The 20,343-nt window shown below is 35.2% G+C and overlaps 1 protein-coding gene across 6 annotated transcripts in view; it reads left to right on the top strand.

Moving 5' to 3' along the window:
• CEP128 (centrosomal protein 128) overlaps positions 1 to 20,343 on the top strand; it is a 373,385-nt gene that overhangs the window by 84,092 nt on the left and 268,950 nt on the right. For all 6 annotated transcript variants that reach the window (XM_054691882.1, XM_054691883.1, XM_054691885.1 and 3 more), the window contains 2 exons: positions 355 to 487; positions 8,863 to 9,014. In XM_054691882.1, coding sequence (XP_054547857.1) covers positions 355 to 487; positions 8,863 to 9,014 — 285 coding nt within the window. The remainder of the gene's footprint in view (positions 1 to 354; positions 488 to 8,862; positions 9,015 to 20,343) is intronic.

Below are 20,343 nucleotides of genomic sequence, written 5' to 3' on the forward strand. Positions count from 1 at the left end.
ATCATATAGAAGAAAATATGTAAAAAATATAGACATATAGTTTTTAAGTTAGAAGTGATTTGAGTTAACATTCATGGAATGAACTGAGATTTTTAAAAATCTCAAATTCTTTGTCAAAAAAGACAGAGGGAAGAGGAAAAGACTCATCTTTGTGGGAGGAATAGGATGCATAAAGAAATGGAGCCGGGGTCTGTTCCACTGTGCTCAGCATATCAGGGAGATTAACTTGTCTTCAACTTGTATTTATAGTAGCCCATTAGAAGTAACTTTTCTTTCCCAGTAAAATACTTTGTAATTGTTTTTCCCCTGCTTTCAAAACTAATTAATGTTTTATTTTTGATTTTCTGATTTTAGATAGAAGAACTCCGTACACAACTTATGAAAGCAGGAGATCGTAAAGGTTTACAACAACAGCAAGGATCTCAGATTTCCAAACAACAGTCGAGCCATCAGGATGAACAGGGAGATGATTGGAGGCTTAGGAGAGGTATAATTCTGATTTTTAAGTGTGTGGGTTTTTAAAAAAAAATCTTCATGAACTATTTCTCATTTTTAGAATTGCTTTTCTTATGATATATTCTTGTCATCTTATGTATTTCTTCATGTACTACAAGGTTTTCCAATAGGTTGATCATAATTTAGTATCCAACTTTTAAATATAGTCTTTATTTTTTAGTTTTATGTTTATAGTAATATTGAGCACAAGGTACAGGCATTTCCCATATGCCCCCTGCTTGATAGAGTAGTATATTTGTTGCAAGCAATGAGCTTATATTTTACTTTAGGGTCACTCTTGATATAGTGTATTCTGTGATATTGGACTTATATAGTGTCATGTATCCTCTGTTACAGTAGCATAGCCTAGTTTCACTGCTCTAAAAGTCCTTTATACTATACCTATGTATCCTTCACATCCAGCCCTGGCAGCCACTGATCTTTTTATGGTCTTGATAGTTTTGCCTTTTCTAGAACCTTTTATAATTGAGATCTTATGTGTATCCTTTTCATACCAACTTTTTTCATGTAGAAATATCCTTTAAGTTTTCTTCATGACTTTTCATGGGTATAGTAGCTTTTTTTTTTTTTTTTAAAGCAAAGTCTGGATGTATCACAGTTTATTTGTCCATTCACCTACTGAAGACTATCTTGGTTGCTTCCAAGTTTTGGCAATTATGAATAATACTGCTGTTATCTAAACAACTGTGTAGACTTCTGTGTAGACATAAGTTTTTACCTTCTTTGGGTAAACACCAAAGAGCATGAATGCTGGATCTTATGTTTAGTTTAATAAGAATCTTCCAAACTGTCTCCATAATGGATATATCATTTTGCATTCCATTAGCAGAGAATAAGAGTTCCTATCCTTGTCCTTGTTTTTGGTTAGTGTTCTGAATTTTGGCCTTTCTAGTAGATGTATAATAGCATCTCCTTATCAGTTTTAATTTATATTTCCCTGATAAGATATGATGTGGAACATTTTTTCATAGGTGTATTTGTATACAAATATTTGTATACATATCTTCTTTGGTGAGATGTTAAGGTTTTTGGCCCATTTTATAGTGGGATTGTTTGTTTTCATATTGTTGACTTTTGAGAGTTCTTGTGTATTTTGAATAATAGTTCTTTATCAGATAATGTCTTTGCAAATAATTTCTCACAGTCTGTGCTTTGTCTTTCCATTTTCTTGGCAACGTCTTTGGCAGAGTCAAAGTTTTTAATTTAAAGAAGGCCACTTTATTAGTTCTTTCATGAATTGTGTCATATCTAAAATGTCATCACAAAACCTAGGTCACCCAGCTTTTCTTCTGTTTGATCATCTAAGAGCTTTATAGTTTTGCATTAGATCTGTGATCCATTTTGAATTAACTTTTGTGAAGGATGTAGATTAATATTTTTTTTTGTGTGTGGGTATCCAGTTGTTTGAGTGCTCTTTGTAGAAAAGACTTACCCCATTATATTACATCATCTTCTTTGTCAAAGATAACTTGACTGTTTTTATGTGGTCAACTTCTGTGCTCTCTATTCCACTACCTATTTGTCTATTTTTCACCAATATCACTTTTAAGTACTATAGCTTTATAATAAATCTTGTAGTTGGAGAGTGGCAGTCCTCAATATTGATCTTTCTCAAGATTGCTTGGCTATTCTGGATCTATCCATATAACTTAGATTCTGTTTATCCATACCCACAAAATAACTTACTGGGATTTTGATTTGTATTGCACTGAATCTGTAGATTAAGTTAGGAAGAACTTACATTTTGACAATATTGAGTCTTCCTATTGGTGAACATGGAATGTATCTCCATTTATTTGTTCATCTTTGATTTATTTTATTCAGGTTTTGTAGTTTTTCTCATATAGATTTTGTTAGATTTATACTCATGTATATCATTTTTGTGGATACTAACCAAAACAGCATTGTGTTTTTAATTTTAAATTTTACTTGTTTGTTGGTAATACTAACATCCAATTTTATGTTTTCTCTGCTTGAAGTTTAAACCTATTTTGGTTGTCAGACCTACTTTGGAGATTTTTCTTAGAAAGAGCCAGCAAAGCCAGTAGTGGAATTCTTTCCAGCTTTCTATTTCTATGCCAAAATACCTGTGTGTGCATTACATACCATCCTTGTATTTAAATTGGAAAATACCTATTTTTCACTTTTCCTTACCCCAGTTTTTTAATATGTGCAACCAATTAAAATTAAGATCCTATATTTATTTTGGTTAACTGAAGATTGGTGACAAAAATTGATCATATTGTAGGAAGTGTTCATGAAGCAAATCACTCTTATGTGGATTAGGAACACTTTCCATTTGATAAATGAGAAATGTTAGAATACATTCTCAGTGGAGGTATTGATTTAGGTTGTGGAATGTAATGACTATGGGTGTATTTTTTTTAAAGTTCAAATTTAACAGAAATGGTGATAATGAAGTTTTACAATAGTTTCTATTAGAGTAGTCCAGATTATTCAGCTTGTAAATTGTTTTGGTAATGAGACTACCTACTGAAATGCCTGAATTATTGGAGAAACTCCTGTTAGCATGTGATTTACTATCAATTCAGAGAAGGTAAATATTTCCTCACATTCCCTAATATAACTCAATATGTTGCCTATACTAGAATTTCCATATTGCCAGAAAATCTTCACTGTATGGAAGAGTCTGACATATGTACTCTAATATATTTGCATGCCGCTAAGTTCACATAAATTTCCTATCATGTTATAATTTATCTTTGACATTAGTGCAATCACATCTTAAAATTTATTTTTAAAAAATCTTAAGGTGTTAGATTGTTCATTAAAAGTACATAAAGGTGCACATAAGAACTTTCATTTTGTTTAGAAAAACATTTGTTATGTTTTATTGCCTCACAAAATCTAGTTGTTTTTGGTATAAGTCTGTGAGGACTAGCAGAATCTTATTTTTCTAAGTACTTACACTAAAAAAAGACCCTGAATGTTCTCAAATCAATGTGATAATGAACTTCACTTTCTTTGAGCCAGTAGTGGAATTCTTTCCAGCTTTATAAAATACTTGTGTTATTTAAAAAATATTACATAAGAAAACACTCATCATACTGTGCTGCAGCTTATTCCTTCATTGACTTTGCTTCATTCACTAATGTTGCTTCAATCAAATTATAAGGAGTCTTTCCATTACCTATCTTACTTGACCTCTCTTTATTCCTTCTTTCTTCTTGGAATGAAGAATTGCACTGACTTCAGTGCTTCTAAACTTTCCTCATTCTTCTGTTTTAATTCTTTTCATTGGACACTTTTCTCTTTGTTCACAGTTGTCTTTCAAATGCTAGTCACGTCTAGAATTCTGACCTTGGCGATTCTCACTTAATATTTCTCCTGGTGGTGTTTTTTAGTCACGTGCTTTAGCTGTCATCTATATGTGATGATCCCTAAACCTAGCTCTACTCTTTTAGCCTCAGTCTGCAGATGGATTTGCTCATTGGCTACTTCCATGTGTTGTTTCACAGCATGTTCAGTCAATAGCTTTATATCTGAATCCATTCTTTTCACAATGATACTTTCATTTATTTGATCTCAATTTTTGGCATCATCATTTAATAAAATGTCCATGCCTAAAATACAAACTAGTCTCTATATCCCTATACTTATATGCATCTAGGTGCACATATAGATTTTTAGAAAATATCTCTTGAATTTGCCTTGCCCTCTTTCTTCTTTTCACAACCCCAGTTTATGCATGCTTCATCTCATCTGTATTATCCTCTGGTCTTATTCTAGTCACTCTGTAATCTATCTTCCATACTGCTACTAAAGGGACTCTTCTAAGACAAATTGTTGATGTTACTCTCTTGATTAAAACTTCTCGCTATAAACTATTGAGTTTTTATTACACATAAGGCATTATGCTATTCTTTGTAAATTATCTCCTTTAGTTCTTAAAAATATTCAGTGAGAAGGGGGCTATTATTTCTATTTTAATGACTACAAAACACAAAGAGTAAAGAACAAAGAGATTGAGTATCTAGCCTGAGATCACTTAGGTGGTAAGTAGCAGATCCAAATTTTTTTCTTCCTAAATCAGAGTTTCCTTTTTTGTTTGTTTTTTAAGATTTACTTTTACTTATTTATGAATACAAAAACTGGGGTGTAGACCAGAGGTGTAGGGTGGCGGGGGGTGAGAGGAATCACCAGAGACAGAGTGGGGAGCAGAACAGGCAGATCTACTGAAATACACTCCTGGAGGAGCAGCAGGTGAGGTAGGAGAAGGTCTGCTGTGCCATGTGGGCTAGCTCCCTTCTGGGGATCAAACTCATGCCCCAGTGGCTGCTGATAGCTTGATAGCACTGAGACTGTAACCCCTGCTCCACCAGCGAGGCTCAGCTTGAGTTCTTAACTGTTATACCATAGACCTGTCACTGTAGCAAGGGTTCTTCAAGGTGGAGAGCTGAGACAATTCTTTGGTTGTGGAGAATTGTTGTAACATTATTTATATTTTATACTTTTTGTATTTTAATTTTGGTAAATGTTTTATTATTTATGTGCGTGTATTTATATGAATATCCCCATACTCATATTTCATATGTATCTATGGTATATGAAATATACCAAAATACTATATCCACACCAGGTATATTTCATAAAGGTCATATATATGCCCTTACATACACATTCATATGTATTAATATCTCCACGTTTTATATGATATAGTCATACTAATGTTGTTTTATATATGTTTATACTCTAAAGTTATATGTTACACGTATCATGAACCATGTAATGCATAATTTCAGGTTGGAGACCTTGGGATAGACAAAGTATGGCATATTGGCCAAATTCAGGCTGTCTCCTATTTTTGTAAATAAACTTATTTATAGAACAGCTACTCCATACATGTTTACACATTCTAGTTTGCTTGTGCAGTGCAAAGGCCGAGATGAATAGTTGAGATAGCGATCCTATAGCTAAAATATTTACTATCTGTCCCTTCATTGAAAATGTTTGCTAACTCCTGGCCTATGTGATAATTTCTAAATTATGTACTCCTTGCTGACTCTCATTCCTCTGCTGTGTGCTAGCTTTATAGAACTAATATGTGTATAATTATCTGAATATTAAATTTACCTTTGTACCCTTGTACTTTATACTGTTTCTTCTTCCCTGAAATATCACTCCTAACTGTATCTTGCTTTGCTTGGTGAACTCTTGTATCCATTCTTTGATTCTTAGTTTCCAATTTTTCCTTCCTCAGTTTCTATTTTTTATTTTTTATTTTTATTTTTTTATTTTTCCAAATTTTTTTTTTTTTAATAGAGGCATGTTTTATTTATTTATTTATTTGTTTGTTTGTTTGTTTATACATGCACTGGGTACAGTCAGAAGCGTGGGAGGGTGAGAGAATCCACCAGAGCCAGAGCGGGGAGCAGAGCAGGCAGAAGGGCCGAAGTACACTGCTGAGGGGAGCAGCGGGCGGCAGGAGAGGTCTGCGCGCCATGTGGGACCCTCCTCTGGTGGCTGGGGAGCAGCCGGGGATCGAACCGGCGCCACAGAAGCCGCGGGCAGCTTCGCAACCCAGCGCTCAACCGCTGCGCCACCGGGGAGGCCCCTTCCTCAGTTTCTTACCAAGACACTTTTGTACTATTTCTGTATAAGAACCATTATATAGTATAGTCTCTGTCAGTGTTTTTATGCACTATTAAAATGCCTATGTTTCTTTCATCCAGGATGTACAATTTTAAACACTTTAACTTTTCTAAGTTTGGGATATGTCTTACAAATGGTCTATAAATTTGATTTGTCAGTATTTTCTTTTTTCCTTTTCTGGAAAGGAAAATACTAGACAAACAGCAGTTTTAAATTGATAGTATATGTTTAAATTTTTGACATCTTAGACTCACAAAAGTAATTTATTTATATGACTTGTATTGTTTCTTGGCATGCAAGCTCACTGGAAAAGGGCTTTTGTGTTATTTTGAATAAGATGGCATTACAGGGCCTTGTGTATCACAGGCCAATAATTTTTTTTCCTCTTTAAATCTTTTTAAATTTTTATTTTATAGTTTAGTTGGGAGAGTGCTAGACCAAAGTATCTTTTAATGAAGTATCCTTGTTAATTTTGGACAGTATAGGATTTCTTCCCACAGTTGTGGTCACCATATCTCCCACCACCAAATTCCTCATAGTCCATTACTACCGTCTTTTGTGTTCTTTGCTCCATTTTCACACTTCCCAGTCTTACCTCCCCTCCACCCCTGAATGCCTCAGATACGGTTAGATTTCAAGTTTTATCTTTGTCTGACCCTTTGTCTGGTTTTTCTGTATTCTACCTATAAGGGAAACCATCTGGTATTTATCTTTCCCCTTCAGACTTATTTCATTTAGCTTTATCCCTTCCAGCTCCATCCATTTTGCCGCAAATGACATGGCTGTCTTTTTGGATAGCTCAGTAGTATTCCATTATGCATGTATACCACAGCTTCCTGATCCATTCAGCTGTTTTGGAGCATTTGGGTTGTTTTCCATATCCTGGTTATTGTAAGTAGTACTGCAGTAAACATAGTAGTATAGGTTTCCTTTAGAATTAGTTTTTTGATGTATTTGGGTAGGTTCCTAGGAATAGTAGTGCTTGGTCATATCCAATTTTATTGTTTTCAGGAACCTTCACACAACTTTTCATAGTGGCTGGACCAGTCTTCTTTCCCACCAACCATGTGAGAGGGCCTCTTTTCTCCATGCCCTCACCAGCATTTGTTGTTCCTGTTTTTTTTTTTTTTTTAAAGATTTATTTATTTATTTATACAAGCACTGGGTACAGTCAGAAGCACGGGAGGGTGAGAGAATTCACCAGAGCCAGAGCGGGAGCAGAGCAGGCAGAAGGACCGAAGTACACTGCTGAGGGGAGCAGCGGGCGGCAGGAGAGGTCTGCGCGCCATGTGGGACCCTCCTCCGGTGGCCGGGGAGCAGCTGGGGGTCGAACCAGCACCGCAACCCAGTGCTCAACCGCTGCACCACCGGGGAGGCCCTGTTGTTCCTGTTTTTATTTATTTATTTTTTTAATATGTGTCATTCTTGTAGGTGTGAGGTGGTGCCTCACACCTATAGTTTTGATTTGCATTCTCCTGATTATAAGTGAGGGTGAACATTTTTTCATTTGCCTGTTGGCCATTTGTATCTCTTATTTGGGGAAATGCCTATTTAGCTTTTCTGCCATTTTTTGATTGGGTTGTTTATTTTGTTTTTGTTGAGTTGTATGAGCTCTTTGTAGATAATTGATATCAGACCTTTGTCAGATGTATGGTATATGATAATATTTTCTCTCATTCAGTAGGGTATCTCTTTATTTTGGTTACTGTCATCTTTAGCATACAGAAACAGCCTTTTAGTTTGATGTAGTTCCACTTATATTCCCCTATCTTTCTCTTGCTGTTGGAGATGATTTCAAAGACATTTCTGAAGTTTATGTCATGGAGTGTTGATTCTGGAACCACAAAAACCCCCAAATAACCAAAACTCTCCTTACTAAAAAGGGGGGAAATGGGAATACTGTACTTCTGACTCAAACTATAATATAAAGACATAATAATTAAAACAGCATGATATGGAACAAAATCAGGCACATGTAGCAGTGGAATAGAATTGAGAGCCCAGAAATAAAAGCACACATATGTGGTCAACTTATCTATGATGACCAAAGAGCAAAGAATATACTTTGGAACAAGGAAAGTCTCTTCAATAAATGGTGTTGGGAAGATTGGACTGCCCCATGCAAAAGAATGAAACTAGTGTACTACCTCACACTATACATGAAAATCAACTCAAAGTGGATACAAGAGCTGGATATAAGAACAAGACTTTCCTGTTGAATTAAAGACTGAGTCTAATTATATTCATCAGTGATATAATTTCGGTGATTGTCTCTGGAATGGGAAAGCCAGTGGGGGTACACCATGAGAGATTTAAACATCATTGTCTATGTATGTTGTAAGAAAAACATTTTGTTGTTGTGTGAACTTCAACAATTTCAGTTGGAATACCTTAGTTGAAATTTTTTTCAGTATTTTTGTTTCAAAGTTTGGAGGGAATGTAGGAATATAAAGTTAAAAAACATGTGTAGGATTTTCCTAAATGGTTCTAGAAATCAGAAACATTTTATGTTTTCATATCAAAATGGCATAGTTTTGGACGGCATTTAGAAAACTGTGTGAGACTTGAAACAATAGACTGATAAATTCAGAATTTTTTTTTTTGTGTCTTTGTTGGTGTTAATAAGTTAGTTATGTTAGCTAGAATATTAAAACACCAAGGCTTTGTACCATTTGAAAGCCCATGACCTGTGAATAAAAAGCAACAATCAAGCTTTACATTTTCTCTTTTAAGGGATTGAGCAGGACAAAGAGGATCTGGAGAGGCAGATGTCAGATTTGAGAGTGCAGCTGAACTTCAATGCGATGGCATCTGAGTTAGAGGAAGTGAAGCGGTGCATGGAGCGAAAAGACAAGGAGAAAGCACATTTGGCAGCACAAATAGAGGTGACTTTGCTGTTTTTAAGCCATATTCAAAGAACTTCAGCTTTGTTTCATAAAATTGCTTAATGAAATTGTAATATAAAGATTGTGGTATTTTATGAGCTCAGTTTGGCTGTATATAATGTGAAGTTATCTCTATATATAGAAATTTTATGGATTCATTTCTCTTTCATTTGTACCTCAAAGCCAGGAACCTATTAAGCTTGAGAATATTCTTGTAATAGCAGTTGACCCCTTCTTAGAGACAGAAAGGATTTTTCTTCTTTGAAGGAACAGTGAGTTACTTATTTTGGGGGTAAAACTGTGGAAGACATAGTAAAATGATATTACTGATATTTCTTCTTTGGAACCATAAGGTTTTAAAATCTTGAGCTGTTCTGCATGAGGTAGAGTATGATGCCTCCAGCACATTAATTTACAATTGTATAGTAATCATGAATGACGTGGTAATCATGAATGAAGTGTAACTAGGCAGCTGCCCTTTCCTGCTTACCTTTTATCTAGCACAGATGGGGTAATTATCAGAAAATATTAAAAATCAAAGGAAAGAACTTCATAAAAAGGAAATGGTTTGATTCCAATTATAATTATGCAAATTAGATCAAGCAGGAATAACACATTTGGAAATAGATATGTATCAGCCCTCCTCTGTATCTGTTTTTATTAGTGAAGTTGTGTTTTAATTGTGATAAGTTGTCACATTTGAAGAGTTTGCTAAATTATAATGAAAGGTAGAAAATTGGCATTTAAAGTAGCTAAAATTGTATAATCCAAAGGAAATATTTAATTTTATTCCAGTCTGATCTTCTCTTTTATCTTGTCAGCATGTCAATAGAAAATCTATTTTAGATATAGTTTAGGTTTCAGATTGTAAGGATGATGAAATATTGACTGACTCGTTACAGAGCCCTCTACTTATAAATACTTACGTTTAACCAATACTTATCAGAGCTATGGTAATTATAGGATTTTTAGTTTTATATACGTTATTTTAGCCCTTGATCCTGTTGACAGAAGTACTGAAGTATGATTATTTTACCAGTTAATTATTTATTAAAATATTTGCTAATTTATATTAAATGTAGAACAATTCCTTTGCTAGGCTGTTAACCACCACGTTTTGGTCTGTTCTCCTTTCCTCCAAAACCCCTTCCCTTCTTTCCTTCCTTCCTATTATTTCTTTCCATTTACCACTTGTGGATTAAAAAAAAAATCTCAAACATGTAGGTTTTTTTTTATTATAAATTTTATTTTTATATTCCCCATACAATTGCAACCCCCTTATTTTGACCCCAATTCCTCCCCTCCCCCCAGCCCCCATAGAGTGTCTCTGGTTCATAGTTGTTTGTTGATTTTGATTTTTACTTTCTTATAGTTATTCTTTTTCCTGGTCCCTTATTTAGGTTTTCTAGATTCCTGCTATGAGTGAGACCATCCGGTATTTTTCTTTTTCTTTCTGGCTTATTTCGCTGAGCATGATCCCTTCCAGCGCCATCCATGTTGCTGCAAATTGCATGTGTTTATCTTTTTTGAATGCTGAGTAATATTCCATGGTGTATATGTACCACATCTTCTTGATCCAGTCATCTATTTTTGGGCATTTGGGTTGTTTCTAAAGCTGAGCTATTGTAAACAGTGCTGCTATAAACATAGGGGTGCAGGTGCTCTTTGGAATTGATGTTTCTGTGTCCTTTGGGTAAATACCTAGGAGTGGAATTGCTGGATCATATGGAAGCTCTATGTTTAGTAGGTCCAGAAATCTCCACACAGCTCTCCATAGTGGTTGGACCAGTTTGCACTCCCACCAACAGTGCAGGAGAGTTCCTTTTTCTCCACAACCTCACCAACATTTGTTGTCGCTAGTTTTTTTAATATGTGCCATTCTCACTGGTGTGAGATGGTATCTCATGGTAGTTTTGATTTGCATTTCCCTGATTACAAGTGATGTTGAACATTTTTTCATATGCCTGTTGGCCATTTGCATTTCCTCTTCAGAGAAGTTTCTTTTTAGCTTTTCTGTTCATTTTTTGACTGGATTATTTTCTTTGTTTTTGTTGAGTCTCATCAGCTGTTTATAGATTTTTGTGATCAGTCCTTTATCATTAGTGTTGTGTGCAAAAATGTTCTCCCAGTCGGTGGGGTTTCTCTTTATTTTTGTTATTGTCTCTTTTGCTGTGCAGAAGCTCTTTAATTTGATGTAGTCCCAGCTGTTGATCTTTGTCTTCACTATCACTGCTTTGGGTGATGTGTCTGTAAAGATGTCTTTGATGTGCATATCATGTAGTTTCAAACATGTAGGTTTTTAAAAAATGACTAATTAATGACCTAATAATGCTCTCATTCAAAGAACCTGGCTTTCCTGTCCATACCAAATAGTCTTGTATTTTCACAAGTGAAAAATTGGAATTCTTTTCAGTTAGTTTGTATTGGTTGTGTAGGTTTGAATTTAAAAGACAGTTGGAAACAAGAGTGAACATTCACTCATATATCAAATACTTAATGACTGTGTATTACATGCTAGGTACTGTTCTAGTGCCGGGCGACATAGCAATGGACAAATATCTATCATATTTCCTATGCAGGTGACATCCTGAAACTGATGCAGAAAGTTATTTGAATTTTGTCTCAATTCTAGGGTCAGATTTCATCCCTGGAAGAAATCACCATTAACCACTTGTATTTTAATCTGATTTTCTTATTTTTAACAATAAAATAATTAATTTTATTATTTCAATATCTATCAATTGTTTTAGGTTTAGTTACATTTCTGATTATGGCTTGTTTATTTTCATACCTTATATAAGCCCTTTGAATATATCTTTTTTCTGAAGTTATTCTCAGATTGACTTATAGTATAGACTGTGACAAATACAGGTCAAGGATCATCCAATTGTAACTCTAATAATTGGAAATTTTATTGAAATTTAATTAAAAAGCACTTAGCCTCTGGGTTGTTTTTTTGCTTTTAAGAAAAATTAGGAAGTATAGCTTGTTGACTTATGTATTCTCTAAAAAATGGAGATTAATCTATTAGTTACTTGTTAGATAGCAAGTGTAATAATAAAAATGCACAAAAGGAGGCTGGTTATTTGTCAGGTACAAGAGTATTTATATAATAACATTTATTATGGCTTTTTGTGCATTGTCTTCCTTTAACCTCAACTTTCTAACAACTCTCCAACAGAACATCATATACAGTCTTGTCAAATAAGTCATTTTTTTCTGAAACTTCTTTATTAATTTCCATCTTTTTTTGTGCTTGTTCCAGTTGTTCACTGTTTCTATAATATCTTCTTTTTGTAGAAATTCTAAACCTTTTCTTCTGTTAAACTTCTTGGATTGTATCACTTATAAGTGACAATCCTTTCTTCAGAATTACCCCTTTGTCCACAAATACAAAAGCTTCTCTCTCTCTCTCTTTCTTTTTTGTACTGAGGTAACATTGGTTCGCATCACTGTTTATGGTTTTGGGGGATAGGCTCATAGTCCTCAGGTGAATGCTACCTCTTATTGTACTTTTATCATACTGTCTTAAAGTAATATATATATTTGTCCTTAAAGTATATGTAAAATTCCTTAAAATTTCAAAGTCCATGACAATACAGAGAAAAGGTAATTACAGAAGAAAGCTAACTGTCACCAAGACAAATCTACCTTGATGATGACAGTATGTTTCAAGGTGTTGGCCTCACATCTGAAAACTTGAATTTTCTGTGTTCTGGAATTAATGTGGCCCAGGAGATGGTCCTTTTAGTAATGAAACTCATAAAAAACTGTATATGAAAGAGTGCTGGTTCATTGACTTACCCAGTTGTAGTCCTATATATTTAAACGTTTTTCTCCTATGCAGGGCATGAATCTCCAAGTTTCTGTACCTAGGTTCTAGAAAACTGAATTAGTAACAAAAAATTACCTGGTAAACTTAATCAGAAAATAATATTTAAAGAATTGTTTGTTAATGGCTATGGTGAGGCTTCTCTACTGATTTTTCTTTCTGGACATCTTTGTCTTCCTGACACTCTTCTGATTTGCTTCTACTGATCATCAGACTTCAGTTTACATTTTCTTTTTTTCTTTGAAGATTTATTTTTATTTATTTATACATACAAGAGCTGGAGTGTAAGCCATAGTGTGGGGGACGGGGTAAGAGGATTCACCAGAGACAGAATGGGGAGTAGAGCAGGCAGATCTACTGAAATACACTGCTGAGGCGAGCAATGGGTGAAACAGGAGAGGTCTGCTGCCCCATGTGGGTCAGCTCCCTGGCTGGGGATGGAACTTATGCTTCAGGGGCTGCTGACAGCTTGATAGTGCTGAGACATAACCCCTTGTGTCACCAGGGAGGCCCTATTTTCTTTTGTTATGTTGCTGTGCACAGATTTGTTCTGGGCCATTTACCAATATATATTCAGGTTACAATGCAAACTTGTGATGTTCTGGGAATCACTTGGGAGTTAAAGTCTTGCCCCCTTGCATGTCAGAAATGAGTTTGAGTTCAAACTTTGTATCACTTGGTGCCCTCTTGGTGTACAACTCTGTTGTAGCCTTCACCTGTATGTTAAATATGTAATACTTGTTGATTGAAATAGTATATTGTAGAACACTTTTATTTTTTTTAAAGCTATTATCTATTGTCCAACCATTCCTTAAAAGCACATTAATTACTCAAAGAGCTGTCGATAGTCTAGAGATCTTTTGCTCTCTCTCACTAATTGCATTAATTTTGTTGATTCAGAATATGTATTTTAAGCAGTTGCTTTACACTGGGGTAAAACAGTGAAAATATCTTGTAAAAAAGCAAATGAAAACTACATTTAAGTTTGTATAATTTACCTTGCAAATTGTATTAAGACCTTAAATCTGTATATGCATAGAAAATACGAAGTGCATTTTTCTCTTCTTTTAAACTTGAGTTGAACCTCATTAACCTTGATAGGCTATTTGTATTCATAAGATTTCCAAGCATCCTTGATCAATGATTCTCCCTGATTTAATCTTAGCCTCCATTTTCCATCAACGTACTCTTCTTGGAAAAAACATTTGACTTTTAAATTCAATGAAGAACTTCAAAGAAAGAAAAAACTAGGTGCAGCACATAATTTAGATTAAATGTTGAAAGTGATAATTGAGTGACAACTGACATGATTTGATTATTCATTAGCAGAAATTTGGGACGGTAGTGCCATATTTACTTTCAAAAAGAAAGAGGGTAGTAGAAAGCAGATATAATAATAATATTTTAAGGATGATTACTATAATAGAAACAGAAGGTTGTTCCTGTTACCATCCTTTGAACATAGACTTTTGTGATTCTTATTTTCTTACATAAAGCTGGCCACTTTGCTATGCAGTAATGTCCCCCTTCAAAACTACTTTTAAACTTTTAGGGACTTACTGTTCTAGATTTCTTAATTACCATGTCTGTAATTTCCTATTTTACTTCATTTTTTAATCTTAATAATTCCTTCCTTATCCAAGTGCATGTTGTAAAATACGGTATTTTCTGACACTAGGTAATTTTTTATATACTCAGATGAGCTTACAAAGAAAATGGATATTGGTAGTAAGAACTTACAGTCAGAGGCCAAATTTGTTGAACGTCTTGGAGATGAGGACAGCCTTTGTTGTTATCCAAATTGACACTGGGGCAGATTACTAAGTCCTTAAATGCTCTACACTCTGAGTTCTTCATTGAGTTGACTTTTGGCAGTGACACTCTACTGCTGGAACTCTAGTACTGAATAAACCTTTTTACTTTTGGAAGATTAGCTCTCAGATCTGTTTTTTTTTTTTTTTTTTTTTTTTTTTAAGGATTTATTTTTATTTATTCATACAAGAACTGGGGTGTAGGCCAGAGGTGTGGTGGGTGAGAGGATTCACCAGAGACAGAGTGGGGGGCAGAATTTACTGAAATACACTGCTGAGGGGCGCAGCGGGTGAAATAGGAGAGGTTTGCTGTGCCATGTGGGTCAGCTCCCTGACTGGGGATTGAACTCAAGCCACACTGTCTGCCTATAGCTTGATAATGCTGATTTTAACCCTGTGCCACCAGGGAGACCCCTCAGGTCTTTTTTATATATGCAAAAATAGGAATTTTAGGAGTTGTTAAGAAAAGCATTTTTCTATTTTCTGTAACTCTGAGTTGTATGAGTATTTACATAAAGTCAAAAAATAGAAATGGGCTGAATATAATTTTGTCTTTAAAGATCATTTATATGGTTTATAGTTCAATATTTGAATGCAGTGAATAGAGAAATAATTTAGGACTAAAAAAATCCATGATCAAGTTTCTTTATTTTCTTAAGTCACGATAGTTTCTACCTCACGTGTTTTAAATATAAATTAAATATGTAGGCCTTTTCTATTCTTTGTGTGTGCATATGTGAGTTGTATATGCAGTATGAAGTAGGAAAAGAGGGAGAAACTTATTTTTTCACAACATAATGAAGTAAAGATAATTTTTGTTAGCTATAGATAGATTTACTATTCAACTATGAAGATAAAATATAGCTTTGGGAATAATTATTGAAGGGCCTGCTATGGAAATATGGATGATCTGAAACCAGTGAGGTAATGTTCTTGCAGTAGCTAAAGTAATTGATAGTTACTCATTTCTTGACTATCACAAATATTGTTAAAAGGTGGTAGTAGACTTTATAATAAGCAAAATTTTCCTCTAATTTTTATAGTTATCTTTTATTTAGAGTGATTTTAATTTGATAGCATATCATCTTAAGTGGAAAATTGAATTGTTTTTAGATGTTTATTTTTAGGCAATTTTCCAAATGGAGAAATGAAATTGTGTTCAGAAATGAGATTGTACTCTGTACGTAGTCTTAAACAACAGAAATGTCAACAGTTTCGTTATACTCTTGAAAGTGTTCAAATCGTATAAATTATCTTTGTAAAAATATCAAATTATTCGTATGTGCTGAGAAAACTTTTTTCCTTTTAAATAATATATAGCTAACATAAACAATGATCAGTGTTAGCAATTTTGTACAAATATATTAAATGTTTTTAATTTCCGGTACTTCAGTTGGGTGAAGTATGTATATCATACAATATTTTATTTTGGGTGAATTTATGATGATCACATGTTAGATTATAGTTTGCTCTTCCTTAGAGAATATTAACAAATTAGGCAACTTTTGGCAACTGATTAAAGAACACGTTCAGCCTTTGTTAATGGTTGCATAATAAACTTTCTTAGAAAAACTAGAAAATCTGGGTAGGAGATTAATTTTTAAAAATCTGTTTGAACTTATCAGAGAGTTATCTGGACATCAGGACAGGAGGGGTCAATGCTCTGTTGAGGAGGGGAGAGGAGAATGATGGCTCTATGGTTGACAATACTTTTCTGCTGAAATATTTTCTCAGTTTCAAACCGAGCAGGAATTTACCAGAGCTTAGACTAAGGAAAAGGAAGAGCCTTGGTAATCATTCCACCCTTTCAGCTGGGATACCCTAGAGTCTGGGTGAACTGAAAATGCACTAGTAGTCACAAACACACTAACATAGCCTTAAATCTGTTTTCACTTTCTGTACCTTGCCTAACTGCCTACCTAGACAAAGGTAAATCTTTTGGGGAGGAAGGCATTATCATCTAGGCCCTCATATTTTTTTCTATAATTTGTTGTACAATGTCTAGCATTTAATAAAAATTTAGTAGGCACATCAGGATATAACACTAGCAAAAAGGAAGAAATAAAACAAAAATAGAAACAGATATCTAGACTACACAGGTAGTGGAGTTAACAGAAGTCAACTTTAAAATAATGGTTGTTTATATGTTGGAAATTAGATATTTAATTCTGGCAGAGGTCTGAAAATCATAGAGAGGCTCACTAGGAGTCCGAGACTCAAAAAATTTATAATAACTGAAATTAAGAGATAGATAGATAGGTATGTAGGGCTTAGCAGATAATTAGACACTTTTTTCTTATTACTCTAAAGAGTTTTGTGAGGTTTCCATCTGTGTATGTGCTTGGATTATATGGTTAAATAATGGTTGGTTTCTGGATTTTTTTCCCCTATATTTTTTCATTTGCCACAAGAAAAATGATTTATTCAGTCTTTAACTCAATAAATTTTGATTAAGGACCTATTAGGTGTTGGGTCTGCTGTTAGGATCTGGGGGTAGACAATTGAAATTAACATATATGGTCTGCAGTAAAACCATAATCATTGAATTCACACAACACTGAAGTTCAGTTTGCTAGAGATGTCAGACCCCTCGACAAGGATGGACAGAATCATTCTGACACTTAAAATGGAGAACAGAGATAATGGGGGGGCTCTCAACCTTAAGAAGTGGACTTGACCTCTTCGCCATCCCTTTTATACTAAAATGGTTCTTGTCTTCCAAGGACAGTAGGATGTAAAAGCAAAGAGTCATCAAAAGACAAAACAGCTGAAATGTCTTTCAGATAGAAGTTGGTATTTGCCGACTGAAAGCTGAAACAGTGATTTCATAGTTTTGCAGGTTTAATGATTCATGATTGTATCACCTCTTCAGAAATACTTGTCCTTTTTAGGCCACAGAAAACTGATACACACTCAGGTGGGGGTTTATTGTAAAGCAGTAAAGAAACTATCTGGCCAGTTGGCTGGCCGGGCTTCATGGAGGGAAAACAAAGTCACACGTGTGTCCCACTGGCTCTGTCTTTATCAAGACTCTTTATAGTAAAGACAAACTCAAGCCACCTCTTGATGGCTGTCTGGGCTTCAGCATAAGTTCAGTGATCCTCTCATTTCTGAGGGGGCTGATGGGGGCACAGGGCTCCCTTGCTCTTAGTGTGACTTACTGTTGGGTATCAATCACTTTCTGGCCAAAGTACTTCCTTTACTATTTCTTATAAGGCTGGTGTACTTGCAACACATTTTCTGTTTTTATTTATCTGAGAATGTCTTCATTTCGCCTCATTATAAAAAGATAATTTTGCTGGATGTAAGAAATGAGTTGGCTTTCAGCGTTTTGAAATGTCATTTCACTGATGTCTATTCTCCATTTCTTTTCATGAGAAGTAGCTGTTAATTTTACTGGGTTCCCTCATCCATGATGAGTCACTATTGATGTTCTCAGGGTTTTCTCATTGCCTTCATCTTTAATCACATTGTATTAAGTCTGAATACTGATTCATTAACCTCTGCTGGGATTTTTTGTTTGCTTTCTTAATAGTTTAGTCATTTGGCGGGTCAAGTTCAGTATATCCTGTTTTCCTTGCAGTGTTCAGCCTCTGATGTCAGTTCTCAGAGGGAGCAACTATGAGTGTGTGCACAGTCTCCATCATCACCACAGCTGACTGTGGCTTTAACTGGACTCTATTTGATGGTCTAGTTCCCTAATCTCCCTGTTAAGTTTCTGGCTAGTCTAACTCTGTGGATGACCTGTCTAACTTTTAGCCTGTCTCTGACTACTAACTAATTTCTTTCTGTTCTCTCACCTTTCCTGCCCTCCCCTCCCTTTCTCTGCACCCCCTTCCCTCCCTCCATCCTTCCCCTCCCCCTCTCCCTCCATCCCTCATAATTTACAAGATATAAATTATTCCACAATCTGATTCAATTAAACTGGGGCCTCTTTGCAGAGGCAGAGTGTTGAAGGCTTTGAAGCTTCTCTGATCCCAAGCTGGTTCTTCTTAGTTGTGTATTTCATTAGTTGTGCCTATTAGACTTCTAACTGACTATTGTTTTACTTGTGGATACTAATATAGAAATCCAGTCCTCTTTTTTTATTTTTATTTAAATGTTTTATTTTATATAATTCTTACATCTTTTTTCATCTTTGCACAATGTATGCATTTTATTTTGGTTATATTCCCCATACAATTGCACCTCCCCCTTTATTTTGACTCTAGTCCTTCCTTTCCCCGCTCCTCTCCCCTCCCCCAATGTGTCTCTGGTTTATAGTTGCTTGTTGATTTTGATTTTTACTTTGTATTGATTAGTCTTTTTCCTGGTCTTTTATTTAGGTTTTCTAAATTCCTGCTATGAGTGAGACCATCCGGTATTATTCTTTTTCTTTCCAACTTATTTCGCTGAGCATGATCCCTTCTAGCTCCATCCATGTTGCTGCAAACTGCATGTGTTTATCTTTTTTTGATTGCTGAGTAATATTCCATGGTGTATATGGACCACATCTTCTTGATCCAGTCATCTATTTTTGGACGTTTGGGTTGCTTCCATAGCTTAGCTATTGTAAATAGTGCTGCTATAAACATAGGGGTGCAGGTGCCCCTTGACCACTACCTCACACCATGCACAAAACCAATTCAAAATGGATTAAAGAACTAGACATAAGACCTGAAACCATAAAATACATAGAAGAAAATATAGGCGAAACACTACATGACATACACCTCAAAGACATCTTTACAGACACATCACCCAAAGCAGTGATAGTGAAGGCAAAGATCAACAGCTGGGACTACATCAAATTAAAGAGCTTCTGCATAGCAAAAGAGACAATAACCAAAACAAAGAGAAACCCCACCAACTGGGAGAACATTTTTGCACACAACACTAATGATAAAGGACTGATCACAAAAATCTACAAACAGCTGATGAGACTCAACAAAAACAAAGAAAATAATCCAGTCAAAAAATGGACAGAAGAACTAAAAAGAAACTTCTCTGAAATGCAAATGGCCAACAGGCATATGAAAAAATGTTCAACATCACTTGTAATCAGGGAAATGCAAATCAAAACTACCATGGAATACCATCTCACACCAGTGAGAATGGCACATATTAAAAAAACTAGCAACAACAAATGTTGGTGAGGTTGTGGAGCAAAAGGAACTCTCCTGCACTGTTGGTGGGAGTGCAAACTGGTCCAACCACTATGGAGAGCTGTGTGGAGATTTCTGGACCTACTAAACATAGAGCTTCCATATGATCCAGCAATTCCACTCCTAGAAATCCAGTCCTCTTAATAGCTCACCCCCAAGACCTCTATTGTTTCTGACCTCATTCTTAGATATGAATTTTCTTATATTCTATTACAAATATAGTCAGTTCCCCTTAGGCAGAGATGTTGAGCTTTTTGTTTATATAACCTCCCTCTTTTTGTCAATAGAACCTTTGATCACTGCACCAGAGCTGGGTTCAGAGACTATAGCCTGCTTCCCTCTGGAGTGATACCATACTTCTGCAAGTGTGCTGTTGGGTGGGGTGGTTGTCTCTGAGATTTTCAAGTGTCCCCTTCTGTTGTGGAATCTTCACTTTATGAGTGAACTGGGGCAGGGGCCTTATAGGCCTACCATGTGTCCTGTTCTACAAGTGAGCTCTGGTTGGTAGAGGAGCCAGTGTCCTTTGTGTTAGCTTTTGCAAC

The sequence above is a fragment of the Talpa occidentalis genome, unplaced genomic scaffold (genome assembly GCF_014898055.3).
Source record: "Talpa occidentalis isolate TD23 unplaced genomic scaffold, MPIMG_talOcc4v2.1 talOcc4.11, whole genome shotgun sequence".
Lineage (NCBI taxonomy): Eukaryota > Metazoa > Chordata > Mammalia > Eulipotyphla > Talpidae > Talpa > Talpa occidentalis.